Source organism: Schistocerca serialis, chromosome 4, assembly GCF_023864345.2.
Source record: "Schistocerca serialis cubense isolate TAMUIC-IGC-003099 chromosome 4, iqSchSeri2.2, whole genome shotgun sequence".
NCBI lineage: Eukaryota > Metazoa > Arthropoda > Insecta > Orthoptera > Acrididae > Schistocerca > Schistocerca serialis.
In genome coordinates this window covers 860614618-860637041 of record NC_064641.1, presented here as the reverse complement: position 1 = coordinate 860637041, position 22424 = coordinate 860614618, and the positions used below count along the sequence as shown (strand labels likewise).

Below are 22424 nucleotides of genomic sequence, written 5' to 3'. Positions count from 1 at the left end.
TGTTTTAAATGTATGGTATACTTACAATATTATGAAAGGGATATGTGGCCGAGCGGTTCTACGCGCTTCAGTCCGGAACCACGCTGCTGATACGGTCACAGGCTCGAATCCTGCCTCGGGCATGGATGTGTGTGATGTCCTTAGGTTAGTTAGGTGTAAGTAGTTCTAAGTCTAGGGGACTGATGACCTCAGATGTTAAGTCCCATAGTGCTTAGAGCCATTTGAACCATTTGAATGAAAAGGATAGTTGCTTCTCACCAAATAGCGGAGATGCTGAGTGGCAAATAGGCACAACAAAAAGACTGTCAAACAAAGCTTTCGGCCAAACAGCTCTTCATCAGAATTAGACAACATACACTTACACACACACACACACACACACACACACACACACATTAATGCAGACGCAAGTCACACACACATGACCACAGTCTGTAGCTACCAAGGCCAGACTGGCGTTGGCTCCCAGAGACTGTGGTCATGTGTGTGTGACTTGCGTTTGCATTAATGTGTGTGTGTGTGTATGTGTGTGTATGTTGTCTAATTCTGATGAAGACCTGTTTGGCCGAAAGCTTTGTTTGACAGTCTTTTTGTTGTGCCTATTTGCGACTCAGCCTCTCCGCTATATGGTGAGTAGCAACTATACTTTTCACACTGTTGTCATTATTCCATCCTGGATTTTCAGTTGTTTAAATCAATAGTATTGTATTTTAAAACTTTACTATGAACATGCTGCTGTTTTAAAGTCCTTTTATTCGTGCGTCTTCTGCATTTGTAAATGTGTTTTATTGTAATGGTTTTGTTCTGCTCTATAATATTTCAGTATTGCCGCAATAAATTGTTAATTCTGGATTGGCAGTGTGTGCGCCCTCCCCATCCTGTTTTCCCTTCTTACCACTCCGTTCTTTTGCACAATTCTGTGATTTTTACTGGGTCCTTTTTTTTTACTTTTGATATATTTCACTTACTTTTTTTCTAAAGCTCATTTCAGAATGCTACATACCTATAAACAGGAGTGTATAAGAAGGACGATTACTTTCACCCTTTGCGGGGCTGAGCATTTCAGATCATGTAACATTCTAGAAATACGACCATGTTCATGTTGCTTATCATCAGTGATCTGTTTAGTGTCTTACGTTATTAATTACACGTCAGTATATAACTTGTATTATGCTTATGTGTTTTAAGGCGCATTTGTCATTGCTATTTTAACATGGTCCCCCCGTATCTGTCCTCTCTTCCACTACTCCCTACTTGTTTGACCACTCAGTTCTGGCAACCAATTTCCCCCCGCCCCTAATGCCCTTTGTCACTCACTCTCTTTCCCCACTCCCTCTTCCCCCCCCCCCCCCATCTCTCTCTCTCTCTCTCTCTCTCTCTCTCACTTTCTTTCTATTCCCCTCTCTCTCTCTTCCCATTATTTCAACACCCTACTTCGTTTGCACGGATCTCGATCTTCTTCACCCCCTCCCTCTCCCCCCTCAGTGCCCACGTCACCCCCCCCCCCACCACCACATCCATTGGCCACATACTTGTTAATTTGAATATCTTGTTTTTGTCTTCCTGTCCCTGTTTTATGGGAACTCCCTTGGTAGTGTGTCAGTTCAAGTTACGAATGCGTCTTGTAAGGCTCTTGTCCTTGTGCTACCTTTGCACCACGCTAGGTGGGAATGGACTGTTTGCACTTTTGTTTAATCTTGGTTAGTTATCGCACGCGGGCGCTGCCTGCCACGAACGATTACACCGCTGCCAATGAGATGCAAGCATTGCCTTTCCGGATCTCCAGTGGCGAGGGTAGTTAAGTTCGAACTTTCATGCATTGAGTCCCGTTTGGTATGTTTGCCTGCTGGATAACATTTACAGACTTTCATAGCGGCCAGGGCTCGACATCTTCTGAATAGACACTGTATCGAACAGTGACAGATTTATCAATCTTTTGTATCTGTATATATTTCTACATCCAGCTCTACTGTTAGCAGCTGGCGCTGCAAATACAGCAACAAAGTTATGTAGTATTTTTACTGTTTGATATTAGATGTAGAATAAATTATTATATCTGAATTCTCTGTTAGTGTACGGCATCTGTTCCTCGCTCGTGTATCCACTTAAGAACCACAATAGTAGCATGCACGAAAAAAGAAAACAAATTATGGTTAACCACTGATAACAGAGCAGTTGAAGAAAAATTGATAATCACCAAATCACATAAATATTTAGGCATCATTGGCTTCATTTGTCTCAATTCATTTTTCAGGACAGATAATAACGTTAACATGTAGATTATGATGTGTACATAAAAGACATGACGCTGATATACAAAGAAATGTTGGAAGAATCAAGAACTGTAAGTTAATTCATCTGATGTTCCAGGTGGTGATATCTGATGTGGACCCAGCGGTTGGCCAGAAAGTGGTAGAGGAATTCGAGAGCGAATTCGGGAAGAACAAGATAATTTTCGTGAAGGCAGATGTCACAAAGTCGTCAGAGCTGGAAGGTAAGGAGCAATACCATTCGTGAGCAATGAGCCCTTCCACCACTTTATGCTTGCTGAGCGGTTCCAGTCAAATATTTCCATGACCCACCTCGCTATGACTATGCCTACTAAGCCCTTAGTAGTGAAAGCGATAGTCTATTGAATTAAAAATAGGTGGACGACAAAAAGAATGCAAAGTTAACTGCTCTCTGAACACCGATCGGCGTATTCTTTTCCTACTACAGTGCCGTTTATGCTATGGGCCTATGGCACTCCGTTGCACCACAGTTACTTTCCTGCACATCAACTTCATTTCTGTTCTGAAATTTTGAAGGTAGCAAGGATAAAATACAGGGAATTATAACATCTACATCTACATCCATATTCCGTAAGCCACCTGACGGTGTGTGGCGGAGGGTACTTTGAGTACCTCTATCCGTTCTCCCTTCTATTCCAGTCTCGTGTTGCTCGTGCAAAGAAAGATTGTCGGTATGCCTCTGTGTGGGCTCTAATCTCTCTGATTTTATCCTCATGGTCTCTTCGCGAGATATACGTGGGAGGGAGCAATATACTGCTCGACTCCTCTGTAGGTATGTTCTCTCAACTTCAACAAAAGCCCGTAGCGAGCTACTGGGCGTCTCTCTTGCAGAGTCTTCCACTGGAGTTTATCTATCATCTCCGTAACGCTTTCACGATTACTAAATGATCTTGTAACGAAGCGCGCTGCTCTCCGTTGAATCTTCTCTATCTCTTCTATCATCCCTATCTGGTACGGATCCCACACCGCTAAGCAGTATTCAAGCAGTAGGCGAACAAGTGTACTGTAACCTACTTCCTTTGTTTTCGGATTGCATTTCCTTAGGATTCTTTCAATGAATCTCAGTCTGGCATCTGCTTTACCGACGATTAATTTTATATGGCCATTCCATTTTAAATCACTCCTAATGCCTACTCCCAGATAATGTGTGGAATTAACTGCTTCCAGTTGCTGACCTGCTATATTTTAGCTAAATGCTAAAGGATCTTTCTTCCTATGTATTCGCAGCACATTACACTTGTCTATATTGAGATTCAATTGCCATTCCCTGCACCGTGCGTCAATTCGCTGCAGATCCTCCTGCATTTCAGTACAATTTTCCATTGTTGCAACCTCTCGATACACAACAGCATCATCTGCAAAAAGCCTCAGTGAACTTCCGATGTCATCCACAAGGTCACTGATGTATATTGTGAATAGCAACGGTCCTATGACACTCCCCTGTGGCACACCTGAAATCAATCTTACTTCGGAAGACTTCTCTCCATTGAGAATGACATGCTGAGTTCTGTTATCTAGGAACTCTTCAATCCAAACACACAACCGGTCTGATAGTCCATATGCTCTTACTTTGTTCATTAAACGACTGTGGGGAACTGTATCGAACGCCTTGCGGAAGTCAAGAAACACGGCATCTACCTGTGAACCCGTGTCTATGGCCCTCTGAGTCTCGTGGACGAATAGCGCGAGCTGGGTTTCACACGACCGTCTTTTTCGAAACCCATGCTGATTCCTACAGAGTAGATTTCTAGTCTCCAGAAAAGTCATTATACTCGAACATAATACGTGTTCCAAAATACTACAACTGATCGACGTTAGAGATATAGGTCTATAGTTCTGCACATCTGTTCGACGTCCCTTCTTGAAAACGGTGATGACCTGTTCCAATCATTTGGAACGCTACGCTCTTCTAGAGACCTACGGTACACCGCTGCAAGAAGGGGGGCAAGTTCCTTCGCGTACTCTGTGTAAAATCGAACTGGTATCCCATCAGGTCCAGCGGCCTTTCCTCTTTTGAGTGATTTTAATTGTTTCTCTATCCCTCTGTCGTCTATTTCGATATCTACCATTTTGTCATCTGTGCGACAATCTAGAGAAGGAACTACACTGCAGTCTTCCTCTGTGAAACAGCTTTGGAAAAATACATTTAGGATTTCGGCCTTTAGTCTGTCATCCTCTGTTTCAGTACCATTTTGGTCACAGGGTGTCTCGACATTTTGCTTTGATCCACCTACCGCTTTGACATAAGACCAGAATTTCTTAGGATTTTCTGCCAAGTCAGTACATAGAACTTTACTTTCGAATTCATTGAACGCCTCTCGCATAGCCCTCCTCACACTACATTTCGCTTCGCGTAATTTTTGTTTGTCTGCAAGGCTTTGGCTATGTTTATGTTTGCTGTGAAGTTCCCTTTGCTTCCGCAGCAGTTTCCTAACTCGGTTGTTGTACCACGGTGGCTCTTTTCCATCTCTTACGATCTTGCTTGGCACATACTCATCTAAAGCATATTGTACGATGGTTTTGAACTTTGTCCACTGATCCTCAACACTATCTGTATTTGAGATAAAACTTTTGTGTTGAGCCGTCAAGTACTCAGTAACCTGCTTTTTGTCACTTTTGCGAAACAGAAAAATCTTCCTACCTTTTTTAATATTTCTATTTACGGCCGAAATCATCGATGTAGTAACCGCTTTATGATTGCTGATTCCCTGTTCTGCGTTAACTTTTTCAAATAGTCTGCGTCTGTTTGTCACCAGAAGGTCTAATATGTTATCGCCACGAGTCGGTTCTCTGTTTAACTGCTCAAGTTAGTTTTCAGATAATGCACTTAAAAAAATTTCACAGGATTCTTTGTCCCTGCCACCTGTTGTAAACGTTTGAGTCCCCAGTCTATATCTGGTAAATTAAAATCTCCACCCAGAACCAGAACATGGTCGGGAAATCTACTCGAAATATTTTCCAAATTTTCCTTCAGGTGCTCTGCCACAACGGCTGCTGAGCCAGGGTTCCTATAGAGACATCCAATTACCATGTTTGAGCTTGCTTTAACCGTGACATTCACCCAAATTATTTCACATTTCGGTTCTCCGTCAATTTCCTTCGATACTATTGCACTCTTTGTCGGTATAAACACGCCTCCCCTTCACCTTCCACCATGTCTCTGCAGTATACATTCCAATCTAAGTTTAGAATTTCATTACTGTTTACACCTGGTTTCAGCTAACTTTCCGTCCGTAGTACTATGTGGGCATTGTGACCGTTTATTAATGAGAGCAGTTCTGGGACCTTTCTATAGATGCTCCTGCAGTTTACTATTACCACATTAATATTGTTATTCCCTGTTGCATTTTGCCTACTACTACCTTGTACAGAGTTTCAGGGAGAGCATAAGGGAACAATTGACAGGAATGCGGCAGAGAAATACAGTAGAAGAATAATGGGTAGCTCTGAGGGATGAAGTAGTGAAGGCACCAGAGGAACAAGTAGGTAAAAAGACGAGGGCTAGTAGAAATCCTTGGGTACAGAAGAAATATTGAATTTAATTGATGAAAGGAGACAATATAAAAATGCAGTAAATGAAGGAGGCAAAAAGGAATACAAACGACTCAAAAATGAGATCGACAGGAAGTGCAAAATAGCTAAGCAGGCATGACTAGAGGACAAATGTAAGGATGTAGAGGCGCATATCGCTAGGGGTAAGATAGATACTGCCTACAGGAAAATTAAAGAGACCTTTAGAGAAAAGAGAGACACTTGTATGAATATCAAGAGCTCAGATGGAAACCCAGTTCTAAGCAACGAAGGGAAAGCAGAAAGGTGGAAGGAGTATATAGAGGGTCCATACAAGGGCGATGTACTTGAGGACAATATTATGGAAATGGAAGAGGATGTAGATGAAGATGAAATGGGAGATACGATACTGCGTGAAGAGTTTGACAGAGCACTGAAAGACCTGAGTCGAAACAAGGCCCCGGGAGTAGACAACATTCCATTAGAACTATTGACAGCCTTGAGAGAGCCAGTCCTGACAAAACTCTACCATCTGGTGAGCAAGATGTATGAGACAGACAAAACACCCTCAGACTTCAAGAAGAATATAATAATTCCAATCCCAAAGAAAGCAGGTGTTGACAGATGCGAAAATTACCGAACTATCAGTTTAATAAGTTACAGCTGCAAAATACTAATGCGAATTCTTTACAGACGAATGGAAAAACTTGTAGAAGCCGACCTCGGGGAAGATCAGTTTGGATTCCGTAGAAATGTTGGAACACGTGAGGCAATACTGACCCTACGACTTATCTTAGAAGAAAGATTAAGGAAAGGCAAACCTACGTTTCTAGCGTTTGTAGACTTAGAGAAAGCTTTTGACAATGTTAACTGGAATACTCTCTTTCAAATTTTAAAGGTGGCAGGGGTAAAATACAGGGAGCGAAAGGATATTTACAATTTGTACATAAACCAGATGGCACTTATAAGAGTCGAGGGGCATGAAAGGGAAGCAGTGGTTGGGAAGGGAGTGAGACAGGGTTGTAGCCTCTCCCCGATGTTGTTCAATCTGTATATTGAGCAAGCAGTAAAGGAAACAAAAGAAAAATGTAGAGTAGGTATTAAAATCCATGGAGAAGAAATAAAAACTTCGAGGTTCGCCGATGACATCGTAATTCTGTCAGAGACAGCAAAGGACTTGGAAGAGCAGTTGACCGGAATGGACAGTGTCTTGAAAGGAGGGTATAAGATGAACATCAACAAAAGCAAAACGAGGATAATGGAATGTAGTCGAATTAAGTTGGGTGATGCTGTGGGAATTAGATTAGGAAATGAGACACTTAAAGTAGTAAAGGAGTTTTGCTATTTGGGGAGCAAAATAACTGATGATGGTCGAAGTAGAGAGGATATAAAATGTAGACTGGCAATGGCAAGGAAAGCGTTTCTGAAGAAGAGAAATTTGTTAACATCGAATATAGATTTAAGTGTCAAGAAGTCATTTCTGAAAGTATTTGTATGGAGTGTAGAAGTGTAGGAGTGTGGAAGTGAAACATGGACGATAAATAGTTTGGACAAGAAGAGAATAGAAGCTTTCGAAATGTGGTGCTACAGAAGAATGTTGAAGATTAGGTGGGTAGATCACGTAACTAATGGGGAGGTATTGAATAGGATTGGGGAGAAGAGAAGTTTGTGGCACAACTTGACTAGAAGAAGGGACCGGTTGGTAGGACATGTTCTGAGGCATCAAGGGATCACAAATTTAGCAATGGAGGGCAGCGTGGAGGGTAAAAATCGTAGAGGGAGACCAAGAGATGGATACACTAAGCTGATTCACAAGGATGTAGGCTGCAGTAGGTACTGGGAGATGAAGAAGCTTGCACAGGATAGAGTAGCATGGAGAGCTGCATCAAACCGGTCTCAGGACTGAAGACCACAACAGCAACAACAACCTTGTCGCGTCTCTGGAGGCGTCTTGTCGGGCCTAGGGAGGGAATTCTCTAACCTAAAAAACCCACATGTGCACTCCACACGTACTCCGCTACCCTTGAAGCCACTTCCTGCGTATAGTGCACGCCTGACCTATTCAGGGGGACCCTACATTTCTCCACCCGGTAAGAGTCGAAGGACGTGAAATGAGGATAGTTACTGAGACGGGAGTGAGACAGAGCTGTAGCCTATGCCCCACGTTATTTAATCTACACACTGAGCAAACAGTAAAGGAAAACTAATGTAAATTTGGGAAGGGAGTTAAAGCTCGGAGAGAAGAAATAAAAAATTTGAGTTTGGCAAAGACATTGTAATACTGTCAGAGACGACAAAGCATTTGGAACATAAGTTTAAAGAAACGAGTAGTGCCTTGAATATATGTTATAAATGAATATTAATAACATTAAAGCAAGGGTAACCAGTGAATCTGTATTCAGTCAGATGGTGCTAAAGGAGTTAGATGAGGAAACAGGATACTAAAAGTAGCAGACGAGTGGCAATTCAGGTAGCAAAGTAACTGACGAGAATGTAAAATGCAAAAATGCAACAGTATGAAAAACTTGTTGAAAGAGAAATATGTTAATACGTATTATAAATGTAAGGCTTAGGAAGTATTTTCTAAAAAAAGAAGTGTAATGAAAACTATAAATAAATGTGGTGCTGTAAAAGAACAATGAAAGCCATAGTAGTTGCTCAAGAGCTGTTATAGCAGTCGATTCGTTTACTGAGAATAATTATGAAAACATCATCAAAAGGAAATTAAGAATCTGTAATCTTCCTCCACGACTTCTGAGAATTGTTTTAGTTAGATGTAATCTTTTTATTTAACTACTTATTCAATTTCTCTCTATCCAGATGATGTCCAATAGAGACTGTAGCATTGGATTACGTTTTCTACAGTATGTTAATATATTCAATCAGACCTTTGTTTCTCGAAGGCTGTTGATACAGATTTCTTTTCAAACCGAGTCAAAATGTATATATGAGAGAGAAAGATGATATTCATATTCATTTTTCTCACCTGTAATGTTTTCTATTTGCAAATGGTCCCTTGTAGTATACCTACGTCTAGAGCCATCTCGATGGTCCTTTATAAATCCAGCTTGTTCCTTCGCTTGATTACAATGTGAAGCATTTTTTATGTGGTTGTTATAAATTTAACGAATACCTCGTAAGTTAGGGAAAGGAGGTTGCCAGGTCCATAGGTTTTTTTTTTTTTTGTCTTCGTTGAATTCATAGGTTTTTTTGTCTTCGTTGAATTAAGCATCGATCCAGTTTTGGAGAATTATCTTGTTCCGCACACATTTTGTTCAAAATTTTGCATGTTCCCTTTGCATTACCTTCCCTCCAGCTTCAGTCATTTCCACTGAAGCACCATAATCTCCAGCCGTTGTTCCTTTCTTCATCCTTCGAATATCTCTGGTCATCTGATGCGTATCATATATTCGATTTACAATTCAGGTTTCTAACTATGTTGTTGTTGCGGTCTTCAGTCCAGAGACTGGCTTGATGCAGCTCTCCATGCTACTCTATCCTGTGCAAGCTTCTTCATCTCCCAGTACTTACTACAACCTACATCCTTCTCAATCTGTTTAGTGTATTCATTTCTTCGTCTCCCTCTACGATATTTACCCTCCACGCTGCCCTCCATTGCTAAATTTGTGATCCCTTGATGCCACAGAACATGTCCTACCAACCGGTCCCTTCTTCTAGTCAAGTTGTGCCACAAACTTCTCTTCTCCCCAATCCTATTCAATACCTCCTCATTAGTTATGTGATCTACCCACCTAATCTTCAGCATTCTTCTGTAGCACCACATTTCGAAAGCTTCTATTCTCTTCTTGTCGAAACTAGTTATCGTCCATGTTTCACTTCCATACATGGCTACACTCCACGCAATTACTTTCAGAAACGACTTCCTGACACTTAAATCTATACTCGAAGTTAACAAATTTCTCTTCTTCAGAAACGCTTTCCTTGCCATTGCCATTCTACATTTTACATCCACTCTACTTCGACCATCACCAGTTATTTTGCTCCCCAAATAGCAAATCTCATTTACTGCTTTAAGCGTCTCATTTCCTAATCTAATTCTTTCAGCATCACCCTATTTAATTCTACTACATTCGAAATAGCAGAACTCATTTACTACTTTAAGCGTCTCATTTCCTAATATAATTCCCTCGGCTTCACCCGATTTAATTCGACTACATTCCATTCTAACTATACGAAAATAAAAGAAATCCTCGAACTGTAGGACAATTGTCTTTCTGTTGTCAAGAACTGCGTCAAGAAATAAGATGCGATGTCTAACCAACTTAAGTTTCTGGTTTGTTTTGTTAAAAAATCAGTGAAAAATTATATTATAGAAATGTAAAAATCCGTAAGTTTGCGTAACTCACATATGCACAAGAAGTGCAAGACATGGTCAGAAGATCCTGCTTCGCAGTGGCAAACTTCTTCATAGTGTCATTCAGTTAGTTGAATATAATTGTTTCATTAAAAATAGTTTGGTTTTGAAACTCCAACAACGGCTGTCGTTTCAAACTAAATTATAAGCATTCAGGGCCGCTAATTACGCAGACCAATGTTCTTTTATGTTTCGTTTTAAGGATAGTTGTCTGCATAACTAACGGACCTGAAATCTCGTAATAGTCTAATTACCTCCGCATAGATCTTCTCGTAATATGATAGAAAGACATTGTAAACGCACGAAACTAGTATATGCTGTATGAAATAAGCACCGTTTTTAGAGAAGCTAATTGCGGCTCTCTGAGAAGTATAATTTCACATAATCTAAGTCACACAAATAACCAACGTCATCGTAGCTATTCCGTTTGCTTGCATTTCAGAATGACGTAACACAAAATACACTGCTGACCTTCAAATTGCAGCGCTATGAAGGCGACATGCAACGAACGTCAAATCGCATCGATTGATCGTTCTGTCGGTTAATAGTAGAGCATTTCATACATTATCAATGAAAACACACACGATACTAGTGTAATGTTTTATACTAATTATTATTTATGCCACAAACTTGAGAGTATTCTCATTTCCAAAGACAAAAATGTTAATGTTGTATTTAGGAATAAAACGAGAGAAATTATCACAGTGAAAATACGATGTAAGATATTTTAACTAAGATAATAAGTGTGATATCAGCTAATGAACTATACAACAATCTACAATTTTTCTTATACGAAAATAATGAACAATAAACTTAGATGACATGTTCCAAGGGTGTGGTGAACAAAATAATCTATGCGAGTGAGATTTAGCAGGTAAGTGAAGCTGCTCCGTAATACAAATTAAAAAAATTTTCACAGGGCAGGGTGAAATTGTGAGTAGTATCTACAGTTAGAAGGGATGAGTGAGAGAACTGTATCTGGTCAATCAGTATTTAGCTTGGGCAGGTGGACATATATTTGTTAGTTTCCATTATTTTACGATAGTTCATCTTCCTTCCTTTACAGATGAAATGTAATGCCTCTTGTTGCACCTTCTAACTCTGACCTTCTTTCTACAAAAGTAGAGTCTCCTTTTCAAGGTTTCCAACTTCTGTGGTGTTCCTTCAAGCAGGTGCATATTGCCCTGCCAGACTGACACAGAATTTGCTACAGTTACAAGTAATTTCGTATATTTCACTCTTCCAAAGCTGGAGTGCTGTCTTTACCATTGGACAAAAAATGTCCAACAGCCCAGTGCACATGAAATTATGTTTTAAAGTTTCTGAATTTAAGCTTCCTTGCTACATTCAGTAAGACTTTTCCGAAATATGGAATTGTGCACCATTTATGATGATGATGTAACAGAGGAAACCCAGTTTGTAAAATAAATACTAAATATTGTACAATAATACACCAGTGACATGTGTTTTCATCAGAATGTCAAATTGTTATTAAGTGTAATATATGCTTTGATATTCAAATGTGCAGCGTTTCAGCGCAACAGCACGAAACGGATAGGATGTGCTATATAAGGAGTGGATGGCTCTTTCAAAAATTCTTTTTAAATGTTGGCAGTTAGTGTGCAGGTCATCTTAATACCCTGTATAGGAAAGAGAAACGTCTATCAGTAGGTGTCGTAAATTCAAGAGCGGCGAAATGGTGCTCCACATATTGCTTGGGATCTCAAGACCGTCGTGCGAAAAATGGATCCAGTATGTTCAGGAGGGCCACACTCAACGCCATGCAGGATCTCAACGGCTCCACGAGACTAGCTCCCGAGAGGATTGACGTATTGGTACCTCGCCCATGCAGGATTGTACTGCCATGTTATGTGTTTTAAGCCAGGAAACTGGCTAGTTTGCAGCAAGATAGGTATTCATTCGGACTGCAGGACGATTCAAGGGGCACCAAGGACTGTCAGCACAGCGATCATTGCTGCAACTTCCTTTGACTTGACAGCAGAGATGGGCGTGCAAACAGTTGTGAGTCCAACGCCAACACTGGTCACAGGAGTGACCACACATCGTCTTTTCAGACGAATCCTGATTCTATATACATCATAACGATGGATTTGTCTGTGTGTGGAGACTCAGAGGGGAACGAATGTTGCCATATTGCATATGTCATCATCACATGGGGCTTTCATCTAGTGTTATGGAATCAGAAGCCATTCGGTACGCAAAAAGATCACCTCTGGTTCACACAGCTGATAATTTGGGTAGTACACATTACACTGAGTTCTATCTTAAGTTATTTATGTAGTCAATCTCTTATCAGTGGAACATTTCCAGACGCTGAAATATGCTGAAGTTAAGCCTCTTTACAAGAAGAGGGATAAAGAGACACCATCGAACTATCTACCAATTTCACTTTTGCTGGCTTTCTCAAAAATATTTGTAAAGGTTGTGTTCAAGCCTCTCCTTAAGCATCTGACTGCAAGTAATATATTTTCCAAGTCACAGTTTGAATTTCTTAAGGGTTCTGACATAGAGAAGGCTATTGACACTTACAGTGAGAATGTATTTAATTCATTAGATAATAAATTAGAGGCTACTGGTATTTTCTGTGACATGTTAATAGCCTTTAACTGTGTGAACCACACCTTTCCCTTAAGTAAATTAGAATATTATGGTGTCACTGGCAATGCTGCGAAATGGTTTGACTCATATCTAACTAACAGGAAACAAAGGGTGTCACTGGTCATTGCAGAATACCTGTGCAATAAGCAGTCAGTCTTCATCTAATTGGGAATTAATTACATGTGATGTTCCTCAGGTTCCATCTTGGGTCCATTGCTTTTTCTTGTGTGCATTCATGCCCTCTCAGCTGTTACATTGCCAGATACTAAGTTTGTTTTCTTTGCAGATGATACAAACATTGCAGTAAGTAGGAAGTCAAGTACAGATTTAGAAATAGCTGCTAATCAAATTTTTGCTGACATTAATAAATGGGTTAAAGCATGTTCACTGTCATTAAACTTTGAAAAGACCCACTATATGCAGTTCAGAACCTGTAAGAGATTTCCTTCCAGCAGGTGCAATAACAGGAAGACATACAGATCGAAGAGGTTGACAGTGTTAAATTTCTGGGATTACAACTAGGTAATAAATTCAGTTGGGAAGGGCATACCACAGAATTGCTTAAGCTCCTAAACAAGTCTGTATTTGCAGCGAGAATGATGTCAAATGTAGGAGATACAAGTATAAAAAATTACATACTTTGCTTACTTTCATTCTGTTATATCACACGGGATCATATTCAGGGGTAACTCATCAAACTGAGCAAAAGTTTTTAGTGTGCAAAAGTGTGTAATAAGAATCATTTGTGGTGTAAATTCAAGAACATCATGTAGAAACCTGCTCAAGGAACTTTGTATTCTAACCACTGCTCCTCAGTATATTTATTCCTTAATGAAATTTGTTGCAAGTAACATATCGCTTTTTTCCAAGCAATACCACAATACATAGTAGCAGTACTAGGAATAAGAACAATCCACATTAAGTCCTAAAATCACTTACCTCAGTCCATAAAGGGGCCCAATATTCAGAAACACACATTTTCAATAAATTGCCAGCAACCATTGAAAACTTGGTTTCAGATAAAGCACGCTTTAAACAGAGTTTGAAAGACTTTTGATAGGCAACTCCTTCTACTCTATAGATGAATGTCTTAACAGAGACTATTAGACCAGCTTAACTAAAAGTGTCTGTTAGATTTCAGTTTTGACAGCACTTGGTCACAACAGTCAAGATTAGGTATTTTGTGTATGATAAATTTACTAATAATGCATAACAATGCTTCATTCTGGCAGTACATTAATTCCGTAAATATTAGCTGTTCCAGTTATCTGTATGGTATTCACCTATTTTGATGATCTCCTGACAAAGTAGTAAGTATTATATTAAAATGTTTTATGTTTTTATGTTATACATACAATTGCTATTGCAATTTTAATGGTCAGCAGTATATATCTGCAACAAAGTCTTGATGTTCACGAGTTTCATGTTCGATGGATCATTTGTATGATAAATCGTAATGATATGGAATGAGTCATTTTAACATCACAACTTAATTTTTAAGTATAGTTACTTACTGGATATATATATATATATATATATATATATATATATATATATATATATATATATATATATATAGAGAGAGAGAGAGAGAGAGAGAGAGAGAGAGAGAGAGAGAGAGAGAGAGGTAGATGTGAGTTAGAAATTCCTACCCACCACTTTTCAGACGTTACAGAAAAAGAAATTCTTCTACAGAATAGAAGTTGTCAGGGGTTAACGTTTAGTTTGTTTTCAAAGTTTTCTTTGCTAAGTGTCAAACATTTTATATCCCTGGGTAAGTAATGAAAACTTTTGGTTGCATCATTGTGCACCTTGTTTGTGAAAAAGATAACATTAATGTGGGGTAATGAATGTCAGTTTTCCTCCTGGTATTGTGATTACGCACATCCTTGCTCCTTTTGAACTTCAGTGAATTATTTACAACAAAATTCATGTGTGAATAAATATATCTCCTTAAACAGGGGTCTATAAGATGATTGTGGATTAGCGACAAATATTAATCTTACAGCACGTTTTGAGCAATTAAGACTTTCTTTCTTAAAGATGAGTTACCCCAGAACATTATTCCATGTGACATTATTGAATGAAAATACGCAAAATACTTCAACTTATTGATTTGTCTCTTCCCAAGATTTGCAACGATTCTAAGTGCAAAAGTTGCTGCACTAAGTTGTTTTAGGAGTTCCAAAATGTGTTTTTATTTTTCAGTTTAAATTCTCATCGATATGAACACCTAATAATTTTCAACTGAACAGAAATGAATTGAAAAACTGAGACTATCTTGTTTCAGAGGTCTTCAAAGCAGCCAAATCAACATTCAACCGTCTGGACATCGTGATCAACAATGCTGGCATCATGCGTGACTGTGTGTGGGAGAAGCAGGTGGACATCAACGTGGTACGTAGCAACACGAGTATACCTCCACTTCCCTGTTTTTTGAGTCCTTTTCTTTGTCGCATTGTCTTCGACTGGCATCTGTCTTCAGTCTGTCCCCAGTCATCTACAAATTCATCATACCATTTTCAGTCATCTGTTCTGTTGAATTCATTCAAAGGCATCTGACCATTTATACACCGCCTGACAAAAGAAGTAAAGCAGCCAGAAGACACGGACAGCTGCCAATGTAACTTCGTACATGTACACACAATCGGCAGGTATATAAATGACTCGAATTGCAGTTCTCTGTGACAGGTAGAACGGTCATCAGAATGCATTAGTATTCGTTGTATTTAGTTTTATTACCAGGCCTGGTAAGGTATATACGGGGCATGAACAGCGTCAGATGTTGAGTGATCACTGAAGGACACGGATATGATGGTTACTCGTTTGAAACAGCGTCATCAACCTCTGACACAGTTTAAAAGCGACCTCGTTGCGAGTCTTCAGTTGGCTGGCTGGTCGGATCGTGCAGTGTCCAGATTTGTTGAGCTTTCTGACATGACAATAGCCCAATGTGGTCAAGGTTCCGATAGACCACGTCCGACCATCACAAATGGGTATTGGCATACTGTGCACCAAGCACATCATAATCACTCGACATCTGCGACTTCCATTCAAGAAGAAGTAGTGGACAGTTTGCAACGTTCTGTGTCATCCCGTACCACTGATCAGAGACTAGCTGCTGTTGGAGTAAGGAGCTATGGTCCCATGCGTAGGCTGCCATTAACACCTCAAGACAAACGGCTGAAATTGGGGTGATGCCGTGATCTGGAAGCATGGACACCTGATTAATGGCGTAGCGTATTGCTCAGAGACGAATCGCGTTTCTAAAATACCCCAGATGACAATACTCCTGGTGCCATCGTGTGGGGAGCCACTGGTGATGACTTCAGATCGGGGATGGTGGTGACCGAGGGAATGCTGACAGCACAACTGCACGTCATGGACATCCGGTGTCCTCATGTGTTACAGTATCATGATGCCAGTTTTAATAGGACAATACTCGTCCACACATAGCACGTATCTCTATGAAATATCTACATAATGGTGAGGTACTCCTGACCAGATCCCCAAATCTATCATCAGTCTCCAGGATATCGAGGACCGCTTAGATCCCTTGTGGATCGGCTAGCCTCTGGAGGGGATTCAACGGCTTTATGAGAGCCATCACAAACGAAAAAGTGCCTGCATCCAGACTTGAGTCTGTGCATCATACTGATAAGTGGGCTCATAATGCCAAGTTCTTTCTTAAAATTTGTTCAATTATCTAATCACTAAAGTAGTATCATATACTGTCTCAGACAGTGAAGTTTCAATTCGTTTCCTCCTCACCTTCTAGGTGCTTCAGTTTTTTATCAAGTTGGTTGGTTGGTTGGTTGATTGATTTGAGGGAGGGTACCAAACAGCGGGTTCATCGGTCTCATCGGATTACGGAAGGATGGGGAAGGAAGACGGTCGTGCCCTTTCAAACGAACCATCCCGGCATTTGCCTGAATGGCGGAAAACCTAAAATCGGGATGGCCGGACGCGGGTTTAAACCGTCGTCATCCCGAATGCGGGTCCAGTGTGCTAACCCAAAGATTCGTGGCATACCAGTTTTATTTCGAAACGCTTCCCTCTTCCTATTCGATTCTGAAAGAATAATTGTAGCTACCGCTCTGTATAGCACAATTTTTTTCTAATTTTATCTCCGTGTCCATTGCTTTGCTTCGCAAGAAAGGTATTAAAAACCATGCACCTATAAACTTCATGTCTATTATGTAAAAGTACACTGCTGTGCAAAACGTAACGACAAAAGTAACTTTCGCATGATGTGTCGGTAGCACCTAACATAACTCGACGAAACTTCGAATGCGTTATAGAAGGTAACTGAGATTAATACCCTCTGAAAGGAAGAGAAATGACACTTTTATTCACGATAATTACTCTGAAATCAGAGAGTCATTTCCTACAGAAGTTGGTGATACAACAAAATAGAGTCTTGCCCAATTGTAGGATCGCTCCAGCTGTGAAATAGTGACGAAGGGGGTCATTTGATGCTACTTACGTTTGCTTGCAACTGATTTGCGGTAACAGAAGATCAGCATCTGAGAATAAAAGACTAGTCGGCGACGATAACAGTTTTCGTTTCGTTCCCGTTCAGAACACTGGCGGCAAAGATGACTGTCATAATTTGAATGGGTATGTGAAACAGAAAACCAGGTACAAACATTTTTGAAGGAAGATGGTCATAGGAGTAAAAAAATGGTGACTACGTTTGAGATATACATTTCCAATGTTACAATTATGGCGGCAGAAAAGATGGTGGGAACAAAGTCCTTCCTAATCATATACGTTCATGAGCAAAAATATCATAAACAACTGCCTGTCGCGAATGTGAAAGTCGGCCTAGAAAAGTATGTAGGTAGTCATACATGGAGTCATTCTAGCGACAGTATGGACTGTATTAGGGCTCTCGATAAAATATCGATATATACTTCTCCCCCTATATATCGATGTCAAAATAGTAATATCGAGTGCCGATATTTTTACTTTGTGTTGTTTCACAATTTTCGGTAAATATTTGAAGTTGTTCTTTTGAAATAAAAGTGGAACATAACTTTACTTTCACTGGATGAAGGAATCTTACTACTTTTTGAACATTCATCAGGTCCAATCTTTCTCTTTGATTCTTTGAAGCAAGTACGTGTACCACAAAGTGCGACATGGCTGCGAATTGAGCGGTGATCCGAATATAGAATAAATCTCCTTTACTTCAATTCTAGTGAATAGGATATGTTTTTATAAAACAGATCTGAAGATGGTCATTATAGACCGAAACCGGCAGTCTCGTGACAAAAAAATGATGACTATTGTGACTCCCCCCCCCCCCCCCCCCCCCCGGGGGAGCTAAGGGGGACAGGTAGGCTATTAGCTTGTTGATTTACAGAATATCTAATATATCAATGCTTAAATCTACAGCTCTAAAAGCGGCAGTATATATACAATATGCAGCCGATATTTTTATAGGCCAGGACGTAGATATCGTTTCCGCCGATATATCGATCTCTTTCCGATACATCGAGAGCCAATAGTGATGTTTCCGATATTTTTAAAAATATCAACAGTTCTGGACAGTATACGGGGAAGTCCACTGACATAGCAACTATGTCACATAGCAGAATTTCGAGGCCAGGCGCCTGGGAACGAGAGTCTCGTGAAGAGTGAGGCTAGTAGGCAGTACACATGCTACTGGAAAGTAGTTGAAGGACAGTGAAAGCACAAATGGGCGACGAGATTGTGTACGTCCAAGCCTCAGTGTGGAAGACGGCGGCTTGTGCAATCTCTAAAGCGGAATCTGTGACAGATATAACAACAGTGTAGGTACAAGTGACAGTTCTTGTGCAGGTTGGGTACTTCAGGTCAATCAAACTGTTTCCCAGCAGTCTCCAGTTCGTACACAGCATGTAGTGAGACAGAAGAACACTCTGGTGCTGAAATCAGTTCTTTTCGGATGCGTGAACATGTGTAGGATTTTCACGCCATTCTGTCGCCAGTTTGCTGGGAGAGAGCTTAAGCAACACTGTGCAAGCATATTTTGCTAAATTCCTGTAGGATGCCTCTATTTTTAGAAGTCAAGGTTAGGTCGGGAAAATTCTTCACGATTGCTGCATGTTCCAATTGAAACGCAACTTAGTTTTCTTTGTGACACGGCTAGAGTCAAATGTCCATGTGTGTGGCAATATCTATGCATATTTTATATATTCGTGAGCAACTGCGTTATTCAATCCCTATCTCATTCAACAGCACGTGAGCACATTGTTTTGTCATATTTTGTGGAGATTGTCTATTTGGTCCTTTGTGTAAAGCCAGATATTCTTTGCAGACATTTATACATGACTGCCTATTCTTTATCTGAAGTCATTACAATTAGATCACATTCGTAACCGTAATACGGGTTCGTCTGCTTATCTTGTTGAAACTTCTTTCGTTTGCTCTTAGAACATGTAGTTATGCACGATCACAACTCCACTAGTCAAATCATCTTTCTTCTGTTTAAACTAATGACTTACCCACTTTGTAGTACCACATACTCTTCTCATATTTTACTTAATCTTTCAGCTTCTGATAAATACTTGTGTTGCAGTTTGTTGATGAATGCAGTTTCGCCGGCAGATTTGTTTTCAGATAAGTTCTCATAAAAAGTTTGTTTGGATGTCGCTAGTGTCACAGGCTCATGCTTTTGCTATGTAAGTCAGATTTCAGTGCTTTATCAGATACCACAGGCTACATCGGCAACCATCTGTATAAGAGAGACATCTTTACACTAAACATATATTAACTTTGCAAATTTCCTCTTGTTATTCTAACTAATTTGTTTCCTTCTCAGGCATAAATAAATCTTTTCATTGTGTAAGGCTAGCCAGGTATGCTAATAAAACATATCAATTGATCCAGATGCTGTCTTTCTTCGCTATACTCTGTTAAGTATGTTGTAGGTGATTAGTAGCTGTTAGAAAGTGGTGGTATGTTTACCAATTAACAAGTGTAATTGTCCAATAGCTTTGTTTTATTTTGTCTCCATGTGTCCCTCTTCCTCAAAACAAACAATAATTACTTCATCCCCCTTCCCTCTCCCCCCCCCCCCCTCTCCCCACCTCTGCCTCGGCTCAGATAATGAGTATGCTTTTGTTTTCTGCATATGTCCTTCCCTTGCCACCCCTCCGCAACACCGATCGTAGAGCCACGAATTCTTCCATAACCAAATCAGATGACTATACGATATGTTGAACGACTGTTATCCCTAATTTGGCCAAAAACGGACGGACATGAATGCCACTGTGGGCCAGATACAATGACAAAAAAGAAACATGCAACACTGTAGCTCTCGTGTACACGAAAAATCCGTTGGCAATCGCTAAAAAACTGTTAGTTCATAAAACTTCAGTCTAGATAGCCCCTTCCTTCGAACAATAGCTCCTCTTGTTTCACATGCAATAAATCAGTTCCAGAACTTACTGAACCTTCTTCGTGTCTCTGTTTTCAACAATACAAAAGTTTTTACAAACTTACATTTTCGTTGTGTGGAGATGATATACAATTTAAGTTCCAATATTTTCTCCTTCTATCTAATGTTAATCTTTTTGTCCTTTTATTAAAAGCAGAGACGGTATAGTAATACCAGGCCCCCACAACCGCACGAGTGGTCGACTGTGAAGAGCGGACAAATTGAATAGCTGGCTGGCGGCCATTAGAGTGGTAAACTGACGCGCTGAGTTCGAATGTTTATACATCGCTTTTGGTTATAAAATGCCTTCCCTTGAGTTAGGTCACAAACATAATGCCTCATTTAAATACGTTACTACAATATACTTTTTAATTTATGAACAAACAGCAACTAGTCACTGTTTATGAATTTATCTTACGTACTACATGGAATCTGCCGTAGCTAAAAGTTATGGACTGGACCCCTAGCATTTTTCGTAGTTCATTTACAAAAGATGTACGCAAAATGCATCAAAATACTCGAATATTTGCCCACTATATTAATAGATATTTTCTGACTCTACCTTGCTTTAGATTTTATGACGAGAAGTGCGTTATATACGGCATAGTGCTTTGGCAACTCACGACGAAATTATCAAGTTTCAACCTAACCTAGACCGTGAAAACACTACCTATCAGCCAACTTTCTTCAAAATGATCAGAACATATAAAATGGTATTCAGTCGGTCGGAAATCTTGCCTCCTGACAGCGTGTAACCATTTTTGTAACAGCTGTGGTTTTGAGAAAGGAAACCTGCAAATAGATGCACAGACATTATGCTAATACCGTGTTACAAAAACATTTATTAAGCAAGTGCACCGACATACAAAACAACTTAAAATATTCACATACCTGTGAAATGTAATATTCGTTCCTTTCTCGAATTTATTTGTTCAATTAATCGCTGCACAACTCTTCACCATTGTACTTCTTTTGATTGGAACGCACAGACAGTAGAATTACGAGTAACAAATACTGTATGTACGCCCCAACAAATATACAACGTTGAATCAGGGTCTTCATAAACAATAATACTACACAACACATCAGACTACAACCACTATAATGGCGTCCAGCCGAAGGTTCAAATTATCCCGCGACTGCAGCGCCATCAGTGAGTCTAGTTATTTTTTACAAGGTCTTTGAGTAATACAGAGAGGTCCAGAATAATTTAGATACTCCGATAGTTAATATCTTTGGAGCAAAATGAAATATCGTTGCAATTTTGCGCGGTAGCGTAGTCCATTGTTTGTCAATAGATCTTGGCGCGCGTTTTCCAACAGATGACAGCGCAGACATGAATGACGTAAGATTATCATTTGGGCAACACAAAGCTGTGCCCGCCACGGTCTCCAGACCTTACACCTCTTGACCTCTACCGATGGGGGACCCTGAAAAACGAAATTTATCAACAGAAGCCAGTAACACTGAACGTGCTACGAGAAACCATCGAGGTGTCCTGTGCGGCTGTCACACCGGGAACACCGACAGCCATATTTCGGTCAACAGTTCAGCGGCATCGACATAGTTTGGCTACTATTGGCGGTCACGTTGAACACGTAATATAACCTTCCCCTGCACAAGAATTGTAACGGTCTGTCATTTTGTTTCAATAATATTGACTATCAAAGAGTCTCTGCATTATTTGGAGCCCTCTGTAGTGCAAAAGTGATAAAAATCGCAAAATATCTTCATGTAACGGTACACTCCAGTTTCTAGACGACGAGCCTGGTAATTTCCAAGAATGTTTGCCTATCGAAGTCGCAGGATGCAAACGATATATATCGAACAGGCGACTGTAAATCGATCACGCAGCTGTGGTGGCGGGCGTTATGATAAATCATTTGTGAGATGCGAGGAAAACCCAGACGATTTATGACGGAAGTGAATGGGATGTCTGGTATTGTAGACGTTTCTTCCGCCGATTGCCTCACGTGGAAGAATCTAATTCCATGCTTAAGCAATGCAGAAAATTGTTTGAAGTTTTGTCGGAAATATGGCACTCTACCCATATATTTTCGTGACATTGGCAGAGTCTACCCAGGTTACGACAAAAAGGGTGTGCTTCCCGTAGCATATGCATCAAATGGACTTTGTCATGGCGACAACGTCGACGTGTGAGATAATTCGTTTCCTTCGTAATTGCCGGCCTCCGGGGCCGAGC

At 40.1% G+C, this 22424-nt stretch overlaps 1 protein-coding gene across 1 annotated transcript in view; it reads left to right on the top strand.

The window, feature by feature from the left end:
* Positions 1–22424, top strand: part of LOC126475012 (15-hydroxyprostaglandin dehydrogenase [NAD(+)]-like) — a 67428-nt gene that overhangs the window by 23549 nt on the left and 21455 nt on the right. The window contains exons 3-4 of the mRNA XM_050102550.1: positions 2371–2494; positions 15086–15192. Of these exons, the coding sequence (XP_049958507.1) occupies positions 2371–2494; positions 15086–15192 (231 nt within the window). The remainder of the gene's footprint in view (positions 1–2370; positions 2495–15085; positions 15193–22424) is intronic.